The 21,109-nt window shown below is 30.5% G+C and overlaps 2 protein-coding genes across 3 annotated transcripts in view; one reads left to right on the top strand and one right to left on the bottom strand.

Moving 5' to 3' along the window:
- LOC123011511 (zwei Ig domain protein zig-8-like) overlaps positions 1 to 21,109 on the top strand; it is a 247,656-nt gene that overhangs the window by 165,251 nt on the left and 61,296 nt on the right. Inside the window, exon 2 of the mRNA XM_044408968.1 lies at positions 6,619 to 6,770. Coding sequence (XP_044264903.1) covers positions 6,619 to 6,770 — 152 coding nt within the window. The remainder of the gene's footprint in view (positions 1 to 6,618; positions 6,771 to 21,109) is intronic.
- LOC123011512 (E3 ubiquitin-protein ligase MARCHF3-like) lies at positions 14,869 to 15,592 on the bottom strand. 2 transcript variants are annotated; one of them, XM_044408970.1, is made up of 2 exons: positions 15,299 to 15,437; positions 14,869 to 15,237 (listed from the first exon to the last, which is right to left on the bottom strand). In XM_044408970.1, exon 2 carries the CDS (start codon positions 15,195 to 15,197, stop codon positions 14,895 to 14,897), a length of 303 nt encoding a protein of 100 aa, XP_044264905.1. In that variant the 5' UTR covers positions 15,198 to 15,237; positions 15,299 to 15,437; the 3' UTR covers positions 14,869 to 14,894. The 2 variants fall into 2 exon arrangements, with proteins under 2 accessions (XP_044264905.1, XP_044264904.1); XM_044408969.1 differs by having other exon boundaries at positions 14,869 to 15,592.

The following is a 21,109-nucleotide window of genomic DNA, read 5'->3' as shown; positions in this document are numbered from 1 at the left end:
AAAAATACGAATCCATGAAATAAGTCCACGCGAAAAATGCGCACAAGAAAAAAGCCCTTAGAAAAAAGTCCACAAGATAATTGCCCACACAGAAAAAAGCTCAGACTGAAAAATACTCACACGGAAAAAAACCCACACAGAAATATGCTCACATAGAAAAAACCTCACATGGAAACAACCCCACATAAAAAAAACCTACACAGAAAAAAAACTCACAAAGAAATAAGCTCACTTAGAAAAAAACGCACGATGAAAAAAGCCCACCAAGAAAAAAACTCATATGAATAAAAGCCCAACCGCCAAAAAGCCCACGCGAAAAAAGCTCACAGGGAAAAACAATCTCTGCTGTCGTGGATGAATTTGTAATCGATCAGATGCCAATAAAAATGTTTTAGAATAAAATTTTGCTGTAATCCTATTCAAGAAAAGTGTAAGAGTGTAGAGCTTATTCCACATCTGGTGGCGAAATGACAGTGACAGAGAAGAAACTTGGATTGGAAACTCATGAGCGTGCATTTTTTTCTCTAAAATTTTCTTACTTGTCATTTTGCAAGAGTTTACAATCGGGTGAACGCAAATAAAGACCAATATTTAAGTAGATAAAATCATTTAAATGTAATCGTTAATGAACTTATCATAACCCACGATAATTGCGATGAAATCAAATTTTGAGAGCGAGGATTGTTAGAAATATTGTTAAAAAATATTTTTATGCTTTAACAACGTAATAATTTGTTTATCATTCTTAATCTTATGTATAAGTACCTACTTATGTTATTTTTTAAAGAATAACAGAGGTTTTGAAATACATTTTATTACGACGCCTCTGGACATTATTTTTTTTAATAGTAAACATACTTTTTGTGTCAAAATACCGTAATTTTTGACAACGTTAGTTCGCCACCAGATTTGGAACAAGCTCTGCCTCTTTTTCTTTTGCGCTTGTGACTCAATGTAATTAGTTTTCTTAACAAAGTAATGCGCACAACTCCCAAATTTAACATTTTTTGCACACTACTCAGAAGATCGTATTCAGGTAACTAACTTGATAATAACTAAAGAAAGTTTGGTGAAACTAGTGAAACAATTTTTTATTTAATAAATAAAGAAAGAATATTGTTCATATAACTATATCTGACGATTTATTTATCGTTGGTGAAACTGACAATAAATATTGTATAAAATTTTGTGTGTCCCCAAGCCTCCGTCCCCAGTTTTAGAATGTTAAATAGCTCACTATCTACTTTTTCTAAAAAAAATTATTACCCAAATATCTCAGAAACTATAGAATATATCTACCAAAAATAAAAATTGTTTTAAAGTCGTTGACAGACTAAACTTCTTTATTTTTTTAAATTCTTATCGCTTGTCACCTCCGAATCGCCACCCGATCTGTTAAAGATTTAGAAAATTTTTGATATGGTGCAAAATTTTTTGGGCAATGTCAATTCAATTTTATTTGTTAATTTTTTTATTTAAGAAAATTATCATTACGTTATTCAAACTTCTCCCAGCAAAGCGAGTTATGAATTTGAAAAAGATGCCGCAAACTAATAAACTACTATCCTGTAAATTGAAAGAAAATGTTATCTTTAAAGTAGAGGAGCACAAAAAAAGAGTTTACTAACGAATAAAAACTAGAGGGAAAACGTAATACCCATTTACATCGAACACCGCTTATAGTGATCTTCTTTCTTTGTGGATTTTTTGTATGTGAGTTTTTGGTAATTGAGTATTTTTCTGTGTGACCTTTTTTCTATGTGAGTTTTTATCCGTGTGGGCTTTTTTCGGTGTGGGTTTCTTTCCGTGTGGGATTTTTTCACTGTGCGTTTCTTTCCTTGTGAGCTTTTATTTTCGACGTGAGCTTTTTTCTTTGTGAGCATTATTTCATGTGAGCTTTTTTCTGTGTGGGTTTTCTCTTGTGGGCATTTATGTTTGTGGGCTTTTTTGTGAGCTTTTCTCCTGTGCGCATTTTTCTGGTCACCGGACAAAATACTCCCCCAAAGAGATTCACATTCAAAATGATAAGTCAGCTAAGTACATTGTAGAAGATTTTAAAGTTCAATGTAACTGCTAATTAAGGGAAGTGACATTTTTTTACGAGGTTTTGCTACAAAAACTATCGGTTTAATTGTTCGTAAAATCGCTCTGTCCAATGCAATATTTAGAGCGAGCTATCTCCGTAAATTTCAAGTGGAATAAAATTGCGATAAACTTTCCAGGGATTTTCCAAATTTTAAAGACACGACTAGACGAAATTGCCGACTTGATTGCTTGCTAAAATGTTCATTTTCAAACGAAATCGTGCTTTTAAATCAATATAATTAAAATACAATTTTATTTCCAACAACTGAAAAAACATTTTAGTGTAGGTTCCCTTCCACAGGGTCCGTTCAGGGGTTGGGTTAGTCAATGGGTAATAAATTGTAATAAAAGTAAAAGATCAGTTAATATTTTTATCCCTTGAATTTGCGAAAGTTGCCCCAGAAATTTTATTATTATTTTGATTTATTGTCGTTTTTATTTAGCTGTCAGTATAAAAACTACAAAAATAAAAAAAACCTTGCACATAAAGTCAGTTTTACATTTTATGTCAAACGAATGACAAATCGTCCAAAATTGCGTCTAAATATCAAATTTAAAATGCGCACCATAAAATTTATATTCTTTGGAGGGGCATTTATAATTTTTTTAGCTAGGTTTTTTTGGTTCAAAAGTGTCCATGTTTTCCATTGCAATTTTTTGCCATTGGCCACATTTATGGGTACCACTAACCGTAGAAAAATGAGAAATTTTTACTTATAGTTATAAAAAGTGCATGTCTTAGAAAAAAAAATTGTGATAGGCCGAATCATTTTTTTATGAAGAACAACGATAAATTAAAAAACAAAAACGATCTGTCCAATTTTTTTTCATAGTTGTCCCGCTAAAAAAGGATTTGTTTTAGACTTCTGGCGAGCATTGGTTTAAAAGTAATTATTTTTTTTGTAAACGCTCTCGAAACAAGCTGTTTTAAGAACTCATTTGAGTCATTCGTTTGCTGGACCCAATAAAATAGTATAAAAAATGGTTATTTTAGGTACTCAATACCCAAAATACAGTTTTTCTGGACGGATTAGTCAATTTAGTTACTATGGTGGCGAAATTTGTTTAATTAATAATAGGTGTAAATTTGTTGTATAATAAATTATTTTCTCTGATTATTGTTGCTATTTATTAAAACTCTCATAGATAATAAGTAATCTTAGATCCCTACAAAGCACATATTTTTTCGAAACAAAATTTGTTTGGTTTTTCATTTCACGTCAAACGTTTCTGCTTCTTGTTCTCTAATAATAATAACTGAAAATTACATTACATGATAAATATGACTGTAATCCGTCCTTTTCCTGTGTTGGGACAAGGGCAAAATATATTTAAAAGCAATGAACTAGGAGGCATTTTTGGGCAAAATATATTTATTAATAATTTAAAAACAACAGTGTTTTCTTAGTGTTTGTTGAATTTGTTAAGAATTAATATTTTGTAATAAATACCAAGACCCTAAAACGAATCTTTAGATCTACCGTTAAATATCGTGACTTTTACATCAATCACAATATCTCAAAAACTAAACATTTTTTCAAAAAAATGCCAACGCATCGGCCTATAGAATATTCTTTTAAATTATCTTACAAAAACCAAGATGGATTACTTGAAAAATGACTGAGTAAAGTTGTTTTCAAGTTCAGTATTTATGCATTTTTGTTCTTTTTTTAAAGGTATTACATTCAAAAAAATCTCAACGTATCGGCCTGTAGATTTAAAAAAACCTTTACTTTGATGTATAATACCTGACATTCTTAAAGAGTAATCTTGTTTTCAATATACTAACATCTCGAATCGTTGATCGCGGACACCCTTAATAATTATCTTGGTGACAATGTTCGTGCTGACCACAGCGTAAACTTACGCCTCAGAGTCAACATCAACACAGCAAACACAAGGATTAAATCAACCTAATACAAGCAATTATTGCTCTACCTATTTGTCCTCAATTACTTTCTCGATCGAAGACTGTCGTTCACATATAACACTTCTCCAGCGTATAATTGTTTAATTTCACTCGATTCTGTTTAGACAAGCAATTTTATTTGACTTTGTTATCATTGTTCTCTAAACAGTAACCCTAGATGAATCGTAAACATTGACTTAGGTACCTTTGTAATAAAGTGGCAGTCAGGCTCATTATATTACAGAGAAAGATACACAAGACACTGGTAGTAACAAAGAAACAGTGTTCTATTTTTGCATTCAGTGAAAGCAATGTTTGGCTTAAAAGATTGCACTATAGTAATAATAAACAAATTTACATTGTTAGTTGTTGTTGCCAGGAACTAATTTATAAGATCCTCCTTAGTGTTTGCTATGCACTTATAAGCTCATCAACCCCAAGGAACACGTTAACTTTTGCCTCAGAGAAAATTACACTCTATGTATGACATCGTTTAGGGTCGCTCAAGGTGCAATGAAAGCCTTTGTAGATCCTGGGTTATAAGAGCTCAACAAACACGTCTTGTTTTGACCGTTTGTTATTCATCATGTAACTTTAAATGGTGTAGTAGCAACAGGGCCGTAACCAGGATTTTATTTCGGGTGGGTGGGGAGTTTCTTGTTGGTCCATGAAAATGAAAGAAGGCGGATTAAAAATTAAAAATCTGTAAGTACACGTTTTTATTTTAAATTAAAATAAGAGATCCTAATTAAACATAAAAAATACAAATTAACTCACAAAAGTAACAAAAAATAAAATAAATTTTTAATACTTTTTATTGTTACAAATTTAAACAGGAGATAGAATATTCATTTTTAAAACAAAAATTTTCTGTGAACATACATCGAAAAATGCTACGCAAGGGGTGCGTCATTTAATAGGTTTTTTTTTCAATATTTCCGAAATTCATTTTAGAAAGAAAATTCAAAATTTGGTACAGATGATAACTTTTATACACCTAAACAAGTACAAAAATAAAATGTTGAAATTTTTAATTAGGGGCTTCTTAAACTAGATGGGATTACGGTAAAAATTTATTCTAACTATTTTGCCTGTGGCAAACAGCAACAAAATTTCAGTTTTTCATAAAAAAAGGTCTTTTGTGTTATTGCGATACAATTTACGGATTTTTAGTAAAAATCGGTTTAAAAACTTATGTTACAGATCATAAACAGCATAAAAATTAAAAATTAAATTTGTTTTACCGTTTAGAACGCCCCTGATTAAAAATTTTGTTATTTGGCATTTGTTTAGGTGTACATATAAAAGTACCAAATTTTTTAATTTTATCCATTCTGAAATATTTGAAAAAACTCTTTAAAAAACGTACCTTTTTTAGGGGGTGTAGCTCCCTTTCATAGCATTTTTCGAATCACTTTTGTCTTAGAATTAAATATTCCATCAAGTATTTAAATTTGTACCTAACAATAAAAATTAAACACTGTAATTAACACATGAAAAATTAATTCACAAAAATTTAAAATTAATTTACTAAAATAACAAAAAAACTAAATTTTTAACACTTATAACACTATATAGTGTTCGGTCGGTGGAAGAAAGTTTTGACAACAGATAAAGTTTATAATTTTTTTAACATAAATTGTAACATTTTTAATAACTATATTTATACATTTATAAAATGCATAAACATATGTTTGTAAAACAATAAATGAAAAACCGTTTTTATTTAAGAAAAAAATTATTAGTATCAATCTCAAAAGTTTAAACAATTAATTAAAATAAAAAATATTTTGGCTGTTTGCTCCTTTACAACCTTTAAACATTTATTAATTTATTTCCAAAAAAAACTGGTAGTTTACTCAAAAAAATTCTTTAATTCTTGTAAGTCAAACATTTTTTTAACAAAAAAGTGTGGTATTTACAAAAAAAAATTTCAACAATCAACAATTCTTGTAACAAGCCCGTTGTCTAAAAAAAATTGTGGTAGGTTTCCATTAAAAAAAAAATTACTATGTTTATCTCGTAAATATAAACAATTAATTAATATTCAAAATTTTTTTTGAATAGCATTTTTATAGCTATTGCACACCTATAAATAAATAAAAAAAATGCCAAAAAATTTGATAGTTTCGCCAGAATAACATCGTTTCCAGACTTTTGGAACACCCTGTATAACAAAGTGCTCAGCATTTCGGAGGTGGTTTGAACCCCCTAATCCCCCCCTCTTGGGTATGGCCCTGAGTAGCAAGACCTAGTTTTGTACCACAAACAGTTGATAGATTTTAGATATTTGCTCTCCCACAATAGATAACGAAACGGATTAGTGCTCAAATGCTGAGTTCTCGATTTAGTAATTAGAGACCAACGTAAAGCACAGTTGCACAAAAACGAATTTTAAGCTTCTCTGGTTTATTGCTGCGCATAATAATGCAGAACTACACGTCATTACCAGAATATTAGCATTTTCCCGGTAAACCTGCAAGACTTTATGCAAAATTTTGCTAGATTTAATGAGGTAATGGAATATTAAAAACTTTTATTTTCGACCGACACTTAATTAATGAAACACTGCCAGTCACGCAAATCTTTTGATTTTGTCGGAGTTTAATTCAGTTTCTTTTCAGGTGCTGTAGAAACTTATTCCAACGAAGGGTTTCTAAACGGCAACGTCAGCACATATCCCTACTTCGAATTCAATGTACCCCGAAATGTCACCACCGCAGTTGGCCAGACTGCCTTCTTGCATTGTAGGGTGGAACAATTGGGAGACAAAGCGGTAAGTTGGATAAATAAAATGTGTCACTTTACAAATTTCTTCATTAAGAATTTATCGCAGCGATTTTAATATACCTAACATTAAAACGACTATATTTCAAAATTGTGAAGGAAGAGAGAAGCACAATTTCCGTAGTTCTGCATTGACGAATGAATACACCCTAGCTAGAACTGCGGTCATGAGAGATGTTACTTGTGACAGAAACAAATTATCTTACTTAGTACAGACTACAGACACATCCACTATAACTCATTTTGTCAATTAATTCCCTCGGTTTTTTAACCACGCGAACTATTAAAATGTTTTCCTATTCAGGGATCCTAAGAGCGGATCATTCTAAAAAAATATTTGTAATTATTCCACATAGAAGTTAGAACAATGAGAGAATATCGTCTGTTACTTTGTTTACTAATGTGGAAATACGAGTAAAATACGAATTTGTGACCTTTACAAATATGTATTAAAATTTAATTCGTACCACATTCAAATAAGATTCTTTTGTCTCAGATGATAAAAAATACAGTGTTATTTATAAAAGGGGTTTATGTCGTGCCACAGCCATCGCCACTGCTGTCATTTTTCTATATAAAAAAAGTAGACTTTCATTCAATTGTAACACAAATGCTTCTCTTTATTGCACTAATTGCATTATATTTATTGTTAAATGAAGAAGAAAGAAGGTAATGTTGTTGACAAAAATGAGCTTCTTACTACAAAAACTTTAATAAAAAAGAGTGTCTATTTAGAAAAAAGCTATTTTGCAAAAGATACAAGCAGGTTTTATGAAAATCGGCAATAATTTTTTTGTAATTTATTAATATGAGCTCAAAGTTGATGAATTTTCTAAATTCTCCTTCGGTTTTAGATTCAAAATTGTTACTTTTTCAACTCGTTCTTCAAAAACGGTGCAACCTGACCTACTAATTTAATTGCGTTCTTTCTCTTTGATGTTTTTGCTGTATTTTCATTAACTTCTTACTAAGAATTAGAGAATGTTGAGCAAACCTACGTTAGAAATTGTGTCTAAATTTTGGTGGTCTTTTTCTGATTCTGCTTGCACACTTTTCGTCTTTAAATTTTCAAAAACTGTTCGCGATACCCAATTTGTCCCCGTTTTTGTGTTTTCATTTCTAAATTTTCATAGACCATAAGGGCAAATCTTTTTCAAATCAAATCACTTTCTATTCAGAATTCGACTTCTTTACTTTGTTCTAGCTTTCTGAACTTTTTTTTGAAAATGTTCTCAGCAAATGCTTGCTCATCACTTATTGCGTTCAACATCGCTCGAAAGTGATGAGAAAGCATTTGCTGAGAACATTTTCAAAAAAAGTTCAGAAAGCTAGAACAAGTCGGAATCTGAATGGAAAGTGATTTGATTTGAAAAAGATTTGCCTTTATATTTTAGGCTAGTGCCTTAAACTTTTAGATCCTCCTTGCTCAATAACACAAGGCGACAAAAGTCATGTTGTGACAACTTGACAAATCTTATATCATTTTGTTCGTCTCAGTGAGACAAATCAAATGCACTTTTCTAATTTAAATGAATTTAAAATACTTTAACTTTCAAAAATTATTACTCAATAACTATTACGCCGATTTCCTTCAAATAAAGACCATTCTAAAGGGATTGCCTTGCCCTTTAGAATGATTCGAAACTTGAAATTGAATATTGGCAACCTTTTCTTCGAACAGTGTTCGAAGAAGTTCGAAGTAAATCGAAATAATCTAAAAAAAACCCTACGAGTAAATTTTTTTCCATTATTACCATCGTGTAGAGCATCTCTTTATTAGTTGTAATCCACATTTTCAAAAAAATATACCGAGTAGTTTTCAAGATATGATTTTTTGAAGTTATGGTTTGCTAATCAAGCATTGCTCCATATAGGAAAAATGCATGTTAATCTTACTTAAAATTGCATTTTTATAAAAGTATTTGTTTTAAGACTCTTTTTTTGCTTAAAAATGGTCGTCAATTGCACCTTCTTTGTTCTAATTAGAATAAACAAAAACTGTTTGTTTACTTAAAACTAATAAAGAGTACCTGCGTACTAATTAAAGCAATTAAAGAGTTTTTTTGTTGTAAAAATGACCACTGATCATTGAGCAAAGAGGATCTACAAGTTTAAGACACGAGCCTTAAATATAAGGGCAAATCTTTTTCAAATCAAATCATTTTCCATTCAGATTTCGAACTTTCTGAAATTTTTTTGAAAATGTTCTGGGCAAATGCTTTCTCATCACTTTCAAGTGATGTTAAATGCAATAAGTCACCTGATTTATTTTGTTGGTACATTCTACGATTACCTTCAGTTAGCTTGTAGGTAGTAGAAAGTGATGAAAAAGCATTTGCTGAGAACATTTTCAAAAAAAAAAGTTCAGAAAGCTAGAACAAAGTGAACAAGTTGGAATCTGAATAGAAAGTGATTTAATTTGAAAAAGATTTGTTCTTATATTTAAAGCTACTGCTTTAAGCTTCTAGATTCTTTTTGCTCAATGATCAGTGATCATTTTTAGAACAAAAAAAACTTCTTATTTGCTTTAATTAGTACGCAGGTACTCTTTGTTTGTTTTAATTAAAGAAACAGTTTTTGATTATTCTAATTAGAACAAAGAAGGTGCAATTGACCATTTTTAAGCAAAAGAAGAGTTTTAAAACAAATACTTTTATAAAAATGCAATTTTAAGTAAGATTAACATGCATTTCTCCTATATGGCGCAATACCTGAATAGCAAACCCTTAACCTCAAAAAATCATATCTTAAAAACTACTCGGTATATTATTTTAAAAATTTGGATTCTTACTAATAAGAAGATGCTCTACACGATGGTGAGAAAGAAAAAAAAATTACTCGTAGGGTTTTTCTTAGATTACTTCGATTTACTTCGAACTTCTTCGAACACTGTTCGAAAAAAGTTCACCAATATGCAATTTCAAATTGCATATCATTCTAAAGGGCAAGTCTATCCTTTTAGAATAGTCTTTATTTGAAGGAAAGCGGCCTAACAGTTATTGAGTAATGATTTTTTAATGTTAAAGTATTTCAAATTCATTTAAATTAGAAAAAAAAATATTTAGTTCACAGCGTGTAGACTTTTTGAATTTTTTTTAGTGCATTTGATTTGTCTCACTGAGACGAACACAATGATATATAATTTGTCAAGTTGTCACGACATAACTTTTTTTTGTCGCCCTGTGTTATGATAATAAATCTACATCCGATTCAATTCGTTCAAAGAATAGATAAAGCCAGCTCACAAATCTTTTATTTTCCTGCTTCGATCTATTGTAACCTAATATCTTTTTTATTTTGGCACAGTTTACAGCAACACTCTACATAACTGCTCGAAAATAGTGAACCATAAAGCTTTTCATTTCACTAGTTGCATTGAATAGAAGCGTCGCATTGTCGCCATTTCTCTTATAAAGTGCATAACATTTAGTTTGTTGTACTTTACACTTGATCATCGATACTATTTGATAATCAGGTGTTTGTGTAAGTAAGCAAAGTAAATTAATGAAATTTGCATTTTTTCAAACAAAATTTATCCTGCGTTTTAGATAAACAAATAGTGCTACTTACATCTTCAGTTGGATTTAATTCATCTCGTTTGGGAGTTTACATATCCAATGCTCCCTGGCAGTTAATTAATTAAGTGAATTAAGTAAAATAAATATTCTTGCTCTTCTGAACGACTTTATTTTGTGCGATTACACACCGAAGGGTATTTTTAAGGAAAAATTCTTCTGACTTGGCGGTTACATTTGTATACTGCAGATTTTGTAAAATGATACATTCAAACATTTGTTGTGCGGGCAGCCATAATATGAAATCCGTTTCAGCTAAGAACGGGTCCGCTGAAATTTTATGATCTGCCAGGCTGCCGTGGCTTACGATACTAAAACCGGTACTAAAGGTATCCTGTAATTTGAGTTTTTATGCTCGAGACCAACCGCTATGCATAGTATTAAGTTTTATGTGTTCTTTAATTTTGGACGAGATCTTTCTCTTCTATTATTTAACATGTCAATTATCGTCTTTAGCGTGTCGTGTCTCTTTTATTAAATAAAAGTGGAAAGGGAAAATTGCACCAAAGCCGGAAATAATTGAAGTTCCATTAATTAAGCAATACATTAATCGAGCAGTAAATCACATTTGGTGCATTTGTGTTGCGTCAGATGCATCTTCATTAAATTAGCTTTGAATCTACACCAGCTCAAGCCTATAACCAACATTGGGGGGCAGTTATCTTCCGGAATTACGGTGCCACTCTGTTTGCATCTAATATGTCAGAAAATACAGGTTAGTTTACAGTGTGTTTAGAGTAATAGAGCTGTCAAAGAAAATCCTACCAATTATTTCATTGAAAACTAGGATCTATTCACTGTCTAAATGACTGATTAGGGAGTTTTTGTTCTAATACAAATAAAACCACTTTAATTATCCCTAAGCAAATTGGAAACAGTGAAATTACATCTAATCATTAATATTCTGTATATGCACCGTTTTACATTTTATATTTCCTGTTCCGCGTCAAAATCTGAAATCACATTTCTGTACAAGTAATAATATCAGAATATCTAGTTTAGACAAAAATATTCAATTAGATTCGGAGCATGTATATATTTTTGTGATGACCGATGTGCTATTGCAATTATGTGAAAGATAAATTGAAGTGATCATTTGGGAGAAAAAGCTTCATTTAATTTGTAAAATCCGAGATTTCTTGGTTATTTATTTCGACTGATGAAAAAAGGTAAGAGTTTCCGTCTGCCTTGGCTGGATCTACTTTATTTCATATTTTCTTGTTTGAACTTTGCCAACCAATTTCTCCTTTTTTATATTTCGATTTCTAAAATAAGTATGAGAATGTCAAGTCAATTTCTTATAAAATATGGAGAGTTTATTTAATAAAAGGAGAACAAAGTTTCTGAGATCATTCCTAGCGAATTGATTTTACACCTCTCCCCTTACTTTCTCCTTTAAAGCAACAAAATTTCATGCAACAGAGGGTAAAAGCTTATATGTATCGATTTGAACTGAGCCTAAAGATTTGAAAACAAACAGTGAAAAAAATGTATACTTATTTAACGCAACAGCACTTTCCAATTGACTCATTTCTCAATATTTCTTAACGAAATGTTGTTCAATTTACGACGGAAAATTATTAATTATACACATAAAAAGAAAACTACGAATTGCTTCGTATTACACAAATACGAGCTTTTATTGAAATGAAAATTTTATTCAAAATGGAACAAATATTTTATGTACATATAAAGTTGAAAGTAGTTTATTGTACTGCGAAATAAATATATTTAACAATAAATTAATTTTAAGACTAAAATAAATTATTTATAAATAAAACATTTCTCAAAAGTAGGTATATTGATGCAGGATTAGATAAAATTTAAACGAATGAAATAATATTCATTCCTCTCGACTCTCGTTTTGCTAGGTAAGAAATGGAATGGAGTTAAATGTCTGACAAGTTTCCACTAGATTTTATCCTTATTAACGGTATCCTAGTTATGCGACTTTCTTGCAAAATGTACAGTGCAAACCCAAAAATAGATAAATTGACTTAATATAGGGTTCACGAATTTGTGTGCTTTTTTCTAAATGGCAAAAACATTTTTGTTTAATGTCAGCAGCAACTTTTTTGTACAATAAAAAAACAGCAGAAAAACGTTACTGTTACATTTGTAATATTGTTGCAATCGTGATCATAATCTACTTTCTTATAAATGGTACAATTTATCTAAAAGCAAATAAGCAAAATAATCGTATACAATTATAAGCAATGTTATGTCATAATTTCCACATTTTATTGTTGGTAAATAAAACTCAAAAACCTGATTCTCTTCTGGCTTATACGTATATCAGAAATGTTAAAAATACTTGTACCTTTTTTCTGCCATTTTAGCATAGGTCAAAAAAAGTGAAAAGCAGAAAATGTAGAAAAAACTGTTGTTTTGAAGAAACCTCGTGTACCTATGTAATATTAAAATTTAATTTAATTTATACAGAGCGTGTAAGAACTCGCGCCCCAGAAGAAAATTTCAAATAAGATATGATACCAGGAATATGGAAAAAATGTTTAAAAAAATTTATCTGTCAAAAAATTTTGACATTTATTTTTTGACATTTGACATTTGTTTATGTCTATTTAATGATACTGATGATCCTGTATACAGGCTGCGCCAGAACTCGCGCCCCAGAGAAAAATGCCATGTAAGATACTTGGAAAAAATTCTGTCAATAAAAATTTCGAAGATATGAGAGTTTAAATTTTGCACTGTGACTCTATTTAGAAAAATAATTTTCCAATTTTTTTGCTACAGGCTATTAGAAGTTAGAACAGAATGGTACTTGTGGCTTTCATGGACAAAATTTTTGTACCCTTACTAAATAATTAAAAAAAAACATCTACAAAACATGTACCCTAAATAGGGTAAACGCGAAAAATTTTGTATAAAAATTTGTGAATTTTATAAGTTATATCCATGAAAATTGGTGTGTGGACTTTCGGTTTAAAAAAAGTAACACGTGTTTCAGTATTCTTAAAAATGCCACCTCCAAGAGGGTTAAACAAGAATGAAAATGTGTTTTAAAATCCGTATATTTTTAAAGTTACATTTAGGAAATTTGGTACTTATTTGAGTTTTCGGTTAAGAATGAAGAAACAAGTTTCTCAGGATTTTTGGAAATTCAACCCCTACAGAACTTAAACAGGGAATGAAAATTATACAGAGTAGCTAAAAAGTATGGATACAACTAAATATTTTCAGATCGGTTTAGCAGATCACGTTGAAATTTGAAAAACAGTGTACCTATTTTCTGGTCAAAATTCAGGCAGTAAAGAGCAAACGATAGATATGGACAACATTTCTAAGGCTAAAAAACAATTACATTTTTCAAAACTTAATTACTTCCATATTTTTTTTTTTAAATAAGGTATTCAAATTTGACCCTTCTTGACAAAAAAAAAATCAAGCATCTGAGTCGATGGAATTTAAATACTTTTCAGCATATACCAAATTTCAATAAGTTTTGATAAATAGTTCTTATAATATTAAACTGTATCTATACTTTTTAGCGACCCTGTATAAAAATGTGCCAATTTTGAAGTTATTTATGAAAATTGGTATTTGGGTTTTTGATTAATAATGAAGTAGGTAAGTAACACGTATTTCAATATTTTTCTCGCTGAAGAGGTTGTACACGAATATAATGAGAAAGAATCGTTATTATCAACGATCATCAAAAATTATTTTGAAAACTCGATTCCCAAAATTTCTAGAAATTTGAGATGAAGCTACTTCTCTAAAACTTTTAGGTGTTTTCTTCATAAGTATTTTCAACTTTTTCTTTAATCTGATACAGATTAACACGCCGATGTTTGAATTTTAGAGCTTGAAAACTAATGCAGTACCATTATGAAATAAAGAAGCAAGTGAGAGTGAGAGACCAGAAAAACAAAAAGAAAGACGCAAGTTTTTTTATTTACTTTAATAAAAATTAACAGAAAGATGTACTTTTAATAAGAAATTGTGGTTAAACAAAACCATTGCCACCTGCTGATTTTTCGTAATAAATAATAAACATTTTTCTAGATTTTTTAAACAAAAAGCAACCAAGGGGTTAAGTAAACTCATTTGAATGGATAAAGATAATAATAAATTACTGTAAAATGTGTACTTTAAAGTTGGAATTTCTCTACTGGTCAAAAATATCTAAATACGGAAGTAAAACCATAATTTTGATATTAAAATTAGTAACTAGCCTAATTTGTATAATACATGATATTATTTAATCAATCGTAGAATATGTTTCTTTTCACTATTTATTTATGTATGTCTACACACATATTTTTGTACGTATCTATGAATCAAAAATGAGTTATGCTTTCTGCAAGTATTAAAGCCTTAGGTCAAAATTTCTACGGACTTTCCAAGCCGAGTTTGCTGAAACTTTAACACATTTTTCTAAGTTTATGATACAAAAGTTGAAAACAAATTTTAGCGTAAAATTATTCACACCAAAACTTTTGCTAGAATCAAGCCGTCATCTGAAAAAATATGAGCCATACAAAGTTGTTCAGTTTGGTTAGTTTTAATAGTAATCACGTAACAAATTCAATATTTTGTCTTGTGTTAGACGATGTCTGTGCAAGTCTCACATCCACAGTGGCCTTCCACCAGTTGTACCAAGGCACAAACTGATTCTTGAAGAGTAAATAAATACTGGACACGTACCCCGCAATAACAAGAGCTAAGAACATGTATATACTGGCTTTGATCCACTTCTTCGACACGCCGGCTTGGTTTCCTTCAATTATAAAATACTCCATTCCGATAAAGCAGACCGTTGCCAAACCGATCGTTACGAGGGTGAGCAGGAAAGCAATCACCACATCGGCTTGCATGTGGACCTTATTCCTGGGATGTAGGAGCCATACCTTGAGACTTTCGCAAATTGTATATCGACGGGTTTGGATTGATCGGTATCTAAAGCCACACAACTCACAGGTTAGGCGAAACGATTCATTTATCCACGTTTCGAGGCAGGATAAGTGCACGTATGCCAGAGATCCCTTGCAACGACAGGGGGATATTAAATTTTCACCAGGCACATTGTTAGCGTGACATATACGACAAACACTAAAATTTGATGAGAGATTTTTTTCCAAGCTGTTCAAAAGGGCCGCTTTCGATTCCTTATTGTCTAGGGATATACTAATACTAGATTTTTTTGATTCTATTACCGACATTTCTAATTGGACTACTTGACAAACAAAATTTTGAAAGATATGACGTTTAAATGAATTGGGACTGACGTTTTATGCATTGGTAAATTGATAACAATTGTCAATTTTGAAATAAATTAATGATATATAAAATAAGAGGTGAACATAATGCCGAATTGCCAAATTAATTATTTAAATCCTATTCCACAACGCGTAATGTGAAATAATGATTCCAGGTTTCATATCAATTAAAATATAATATATGAAATGGTTATGTCATAGTTGATAAAATAACAAAGATAATAAATGTTCCAATTAATTCGTGTAGATTTATTGACAAATAGAAATCAACCCTCAATAATTAATTCAAAAGAGTTAAGAGTTAAATCTAACTCAATTTCGGTGTCCAGGCGAGTCCACTCTATTTTATGTTAATATTTTACAATATTTTTTTAGTATATGATTGTATTTCTGAGTGAGTCAAATACACATATTATATAACTTTGTTATATAACCTAATCAAATTTGAGTGAAAATTGACTTAACTTTGAGTGGGTTTCTTATATTTTGTTACTCAAAATTGTGTTAAAATCCAATATACAAGGTGATTCTTAGGGCCTACATAAGAAACTTTTTAACTTAAAATGCAGATAGGAATTTCAAATTTTGTACACAACCCAAATCAACCAGTCTGAGTTCAACTAAATTATTTTCAAAATTGACGCTAACTTTGAAATTTTAAATGGTACCCACTTATTTTTATTGCATTTTTAAATTCTCCTCTTTAAACTAAGTAGAATGTACCTAGTTGTTAGTACCTATTTGTCATAGTTTTGACGTATGTTAATTTTTTGGTCAAAATTTTCACTTGCAGGGGTTCATTCAAAACATCATAGCTCTTGAACCCTTTGCGAAAAGTGAATATTTTTTTTGCATTTGATAACCAAAAGTTTTAAAAGTTTTCTAAAATTTTAAAAATTGTCAACTGTCAAATTGCAAGGCTAGTATGATTTTTTGAACGTCAATCAAAAGTACATCAATTTGTAGAAGGACTTTTATCAACATCTCTACCTATCTCTTACAGTTTTTAAAATAATCACGAAAAACATGTTATTGTTTTTATTTTTATAGTTAATCAAAAAATCATAAAAGCTTTGCAATTTGACAGTTGACAATTTTGAAAATTTTAGGAAACTCTTCGAACCTTTGGTTATCGAATGCAAGAAAAATTATTCACTTATCGCAAACGGTTCAAAAGCTGTGATGTTTTCAATGAACTTCTGCAAATGTGAATTTTGAGCAAAAAATTGATATACAGGGTGCGCCAGAACTCGCGCCCCAGAGAAAAATGCCATATAAGGTAAGATACCAGGAACATGGAAAAAATGTTAAAAAAATTTTATCTATAAAAATTTCGAAGTTATGAGGCTTTAAAGTTTGCACTTTGACTCTATTTATTTCTGTTGGAAAAATAATTTTCCAAGTTTTTTTGCTATAGGCTATTAAAAGAGGAAACAAGGAAGCTGTATCCTAAATTGTAACTCTGTTCAATGTTATTTGAGGCTTTTATTGGCAAAATTTTTGTCCCGTTACTAAATAATTGTAAAAAAACATATACGAGATCATCAGTATCATTAAATAGATATAAAAAAATGTCAAATGTCAAAAACTAAATGTCAAAATTTTTTGACAGATAAAATTTTTTAAACATTTTTTTCATGTTCCTGGTATATTACCTTACTTGAAAATTTTCTCTGGGGCGCGAGTTCTGGCGCACCCTGTATGTAAAAATCTATAAGTACTAACAACTAGGTACATTTTACTCAGTTTGGAGAGAAGAATTCAAAAATGCAATAAAAATAAGTGGTTACCATTTAAAATTTAAAAGTTGGCGCCAATTTCTCGTAGTTCCGGAAGTTCAGCTATTTTGAAAATAATTTAATTAAATTTAGACTGGTCAATTTGAGTTGTGTACAAAATTTCAAATTCCTATCTGAATTAGAAGTTAAAAAGTTTCTAATATAAGTCCTAAAAGAATCACCTTGTATTTATTTAGGTACAGGCTGGTTTTGAAATAATAGACAAATGTAAGTAAAAAACTGTATTATGAAAAATTACTTAAAGTAACATTTTGAACGGTTTAACAAAACTTAAAATTTGGGGTAACCAAATTAACATTGCTGCTGTAACTTTGATAAAACTCATACGGTTCCTTGTATAATAACGTACATATTTGGATCTTAATATGTTTCCCTATAATGAAAAATAATTTCCTAAATGTTTCCGAAAACCGCTAAAAGTTTTAAATTGTAATATACATTTTTCAAAAGGGCAGTGAAGTTTAACAACGGACAATCAACACACCGTGAAATGTTCTTAGTGTTTGATTAAAGCAACAATGTATATTTTGTTATCACATAAAGTACACAAAATTAACATTATTAAGAAAATGTGAAAAATTAATTCATTAAAATTAAGTATTATAAAAAAAATCGATACTTCTGTTTCTAACGAAGTTCCCTTATTTCAGAAGTCCAGATAACTCCTTCCATACCATTGTCATATTCTTCATTTTCCGGCTTGTAAACATTAAAAATTCTTTCTTCTAGGACAGGGAAACATTCAGCCAATGTTGGCGCGTTAGGAAAAGGTATTGCAAACTCTTTTTCAATCTAGCTAAAACAAATGTCCTATAACTGCTATAATGTAAAAAATCAAACAATTTAATAATACTCAAAACTGAGTGAAATTGAATCATACCTATTAACCGTAAACTCACTTTTGAGTTATTTTTTCCAAATAAGTTTTCGGGTTTTTTAATAAACGTTTTGCGACAATAATAATATAATATCGTCCTTACTCCTTTCTACTAGAAACCATCAAGGAGGATGTGAAGATTTTTAAGAGTTTGACAAAGAATGTTTAATATATACTTCCGAGAAACCACTTTCATTAACGCATGATTATAATTTACAACTTATACTTAAATCAAAAGATTATTAGAAAAATTAGCAATTAGCAAAAGGTTGTAGTAGGTATAAAATATTTGATTTTTTTTAAGTTCTAACAAGAGGAGAATGAGTAATGTATACCATGAAAAATATCTACCTAATTAATAAGTTAGGTTGTGATTAGTTTAAGCGCATGCGCGAAAAGTACCATGACAATAAGAAGAGCACAAATAACCATTTATTCTCAAACGAGAGTCAAATTTACACAAAAAATACACAAACATTCTTACTTGACTCACCATTGAGTAGTAAATTTAAGTTTTCACTCAAAATGTTTAACTGAAAATAATTTTGCGGTTACACTCTAGGTTTCCTTACAGTGTAGGAAACGTGAAGCATCATTAATATCAGTAAAGAATTTTAATTCTGTTATGAATTAATAATGAATCAAACATAAGGAAGCCTTTGCTTATTAAATAACTTAATCAACACCACAGCAAATTCACCTAACGAGTTTCTAACTTTGTCGTCGGTGTATTCATCAATAACTAACTGAGTTTGCTAACTCCATCCCACTATTATAGGTAAGCATAATCCTTTAAATTTATTCAGTCTTGATGTTGTCTTTACAGGCAGGCAAAAAACTTGGTTTTAGTTTGAAGGAGAAGAAAGATAATCTGCAAATAAAATATTTGTGTATATTTCTGTTGGCGTTTAATGAAAAATATCTTATTTTTGAAAGCATCATTATGCAGGCTGTACTCTGTCAACAGCAAGGTGACGCTTTAATGAAATGCCATAAAATGACTTGCAAACTTCTTTTATTATCCTCCTTATTACTTTATCCCAGTGGCAGGTACAGGACAGAGATATTCCCGACACTTTAATAAAGTTTAGACTTTCTCTCCTGGTTGCCGCTTTAATTTCTTGACTTGGTTGCTGATTGAAATATTTGTGCGACTTAAGTCTACCATCTGTGCTTTATTATTCGATTATAAAATAAATTCCCGACTGGATAAAAGCCCAACTCGGAAAATGAACTCGCAATTTGTACACATACACAGAAAAGATTTAATTCTAATCTCAAAATTTAATATTAATTTACGCAATAAATAATTCCCCCAGTGTTGCAAACTTGCTCCACGCTCAAATTTATTGCTTTCAAGTGCTTATTGTCCATAAATTTTAAACAAAAATATCTCCCTGACGTCAAAGATTTTCACTAAAACAATAATAAAATGTTTTCGAGTAACAGCAAACACCAAAGTTTCTCCCGGACAATCTCTAATATACTTAGTAGCTTTGTAAGTTGAAAATTTAAAAGCTTGTTGTACCCAGACAATTTTCTAAAGATGGATCAGTTACGACGTTTAAACATCCAATAAAAGACAACAATTCTTGAAAGAACCCTAAAGCGACGACTTGAAAATCAATCTGTGTTCTGTGAAATCAGAAATCGGATCAACCAACTCGATAAGCTGCTTGCGTATTCTGTAATCTGTAATCTGCACTGCTCAATTTACAATTAGCATTCTTTTTAAGAAGAACTCTATTCCAAACTCTAGCTTTTTTAAATCACTGTTCAATAATAGATAATAGTCAGAGACGGTTTTTTTTGTTTATTTTATTGATGCCCGTTGATCTACTGCTTTTCGTACTGATCCTGGAGCAATTTGTATCGGCGGCTTGTTAGAGGAAGCAAGGGAGGGCTCCCGAAACAAATTGTTTTAAAAATAATAGTCTCAGATTTCATTAATTTCAAAAATCCTTACAACATATAGTAATAACATTACAAAAACGGTTTTCTCTCAAAATTTAAAAATGTTTCTTTAATAAATTTACTGTGTCCGTCAAGGGCGGATCCTCGTACGATATTGCCCATTTTCGCGCATATGTAATTGTGCGTTATGATCTAGTTTCGTATATGGTCGTAGGAAATAGTATATTACATAACGAGCACGGAAAGTGATAAATAACGCACAAGCGGGAAAGTTGCGCACGAGGCGTTAGCCGAGTGCAGGCAATACCGCGAGTGCGTTAGACACTTTCCTACAAGTTTTGTACACTATTTTTCCTACGACCATAAATATTTTTTTCTTACGAACATATTTTTTTTTCATAACAATTTATTTTTTATAATGGATACAAAAAAATACGTTAAATAAAAAAATACAAAACATTCGAGTGTGAATTGTGCGTTAGATTTCTAACACACAGTGCGAAAACAAATCGCACAGGTTTTCGACCTAAAAATTGTAATGCGTTATGATCTAGTTTCGTATATGGTCGTAGGAAAAAAACAATTTATGGTCGTAGGAAAAATTTTGTACAAAACTTGCAGAAAAGTGTCTAAGGCACTCTCGGGATTGCCTGCACTCGGCTAACGCCTCGTACGCAACTTTCCCGCTTGTGCGTTATTTTCACTTTCCGTGCTCGTGATGTAATATACTATGACTCTTGCTAGGACACCTTATTATTATTATATACCTTATGGCAAAATCTTATTAAAACTGAAAATATTTTGTTTTGGCAAAAATGCACAAACAAATCAATTTTATTTTTAAAAAATACACAAATTTCAACTTCATTTAAAATTTTACATTTTTTGGTTTTTGAGTAATGACGTCATCGCCATTTTTT

This window comes from Tribolium madens, unplaced genomic scaffold (assembly GCF_015345945.1).
Source record: "Tribolium madens isolate multiple individuals breed KSU strain unplaced genomic scaffold, Tmad_KSU_1.1 Scaffold_91;HRSCAF=231;Tcas5.2_LG7, whole genome shotgun sequence".
Taxonomy (NCBI): Eukaryota; Metazoa; Arthropoda; class Insecta; order Coleoptera; family Tenebrionidae; genus Tribolium; species Tribolium madens.
This window is presented reverse-complemented; position numbering and strand designations above follow the sequence as displayed.

What these genes read in the sequence shown, in the direction of transcription:
- LOC123011512 (XM_044408969.1), bottom strand. Translation starts at nt 15,542, where the DNA reads ATGTCGGTAATAGAATCAAAAAAATCTAGTATTAGTATATCCCTAGAC.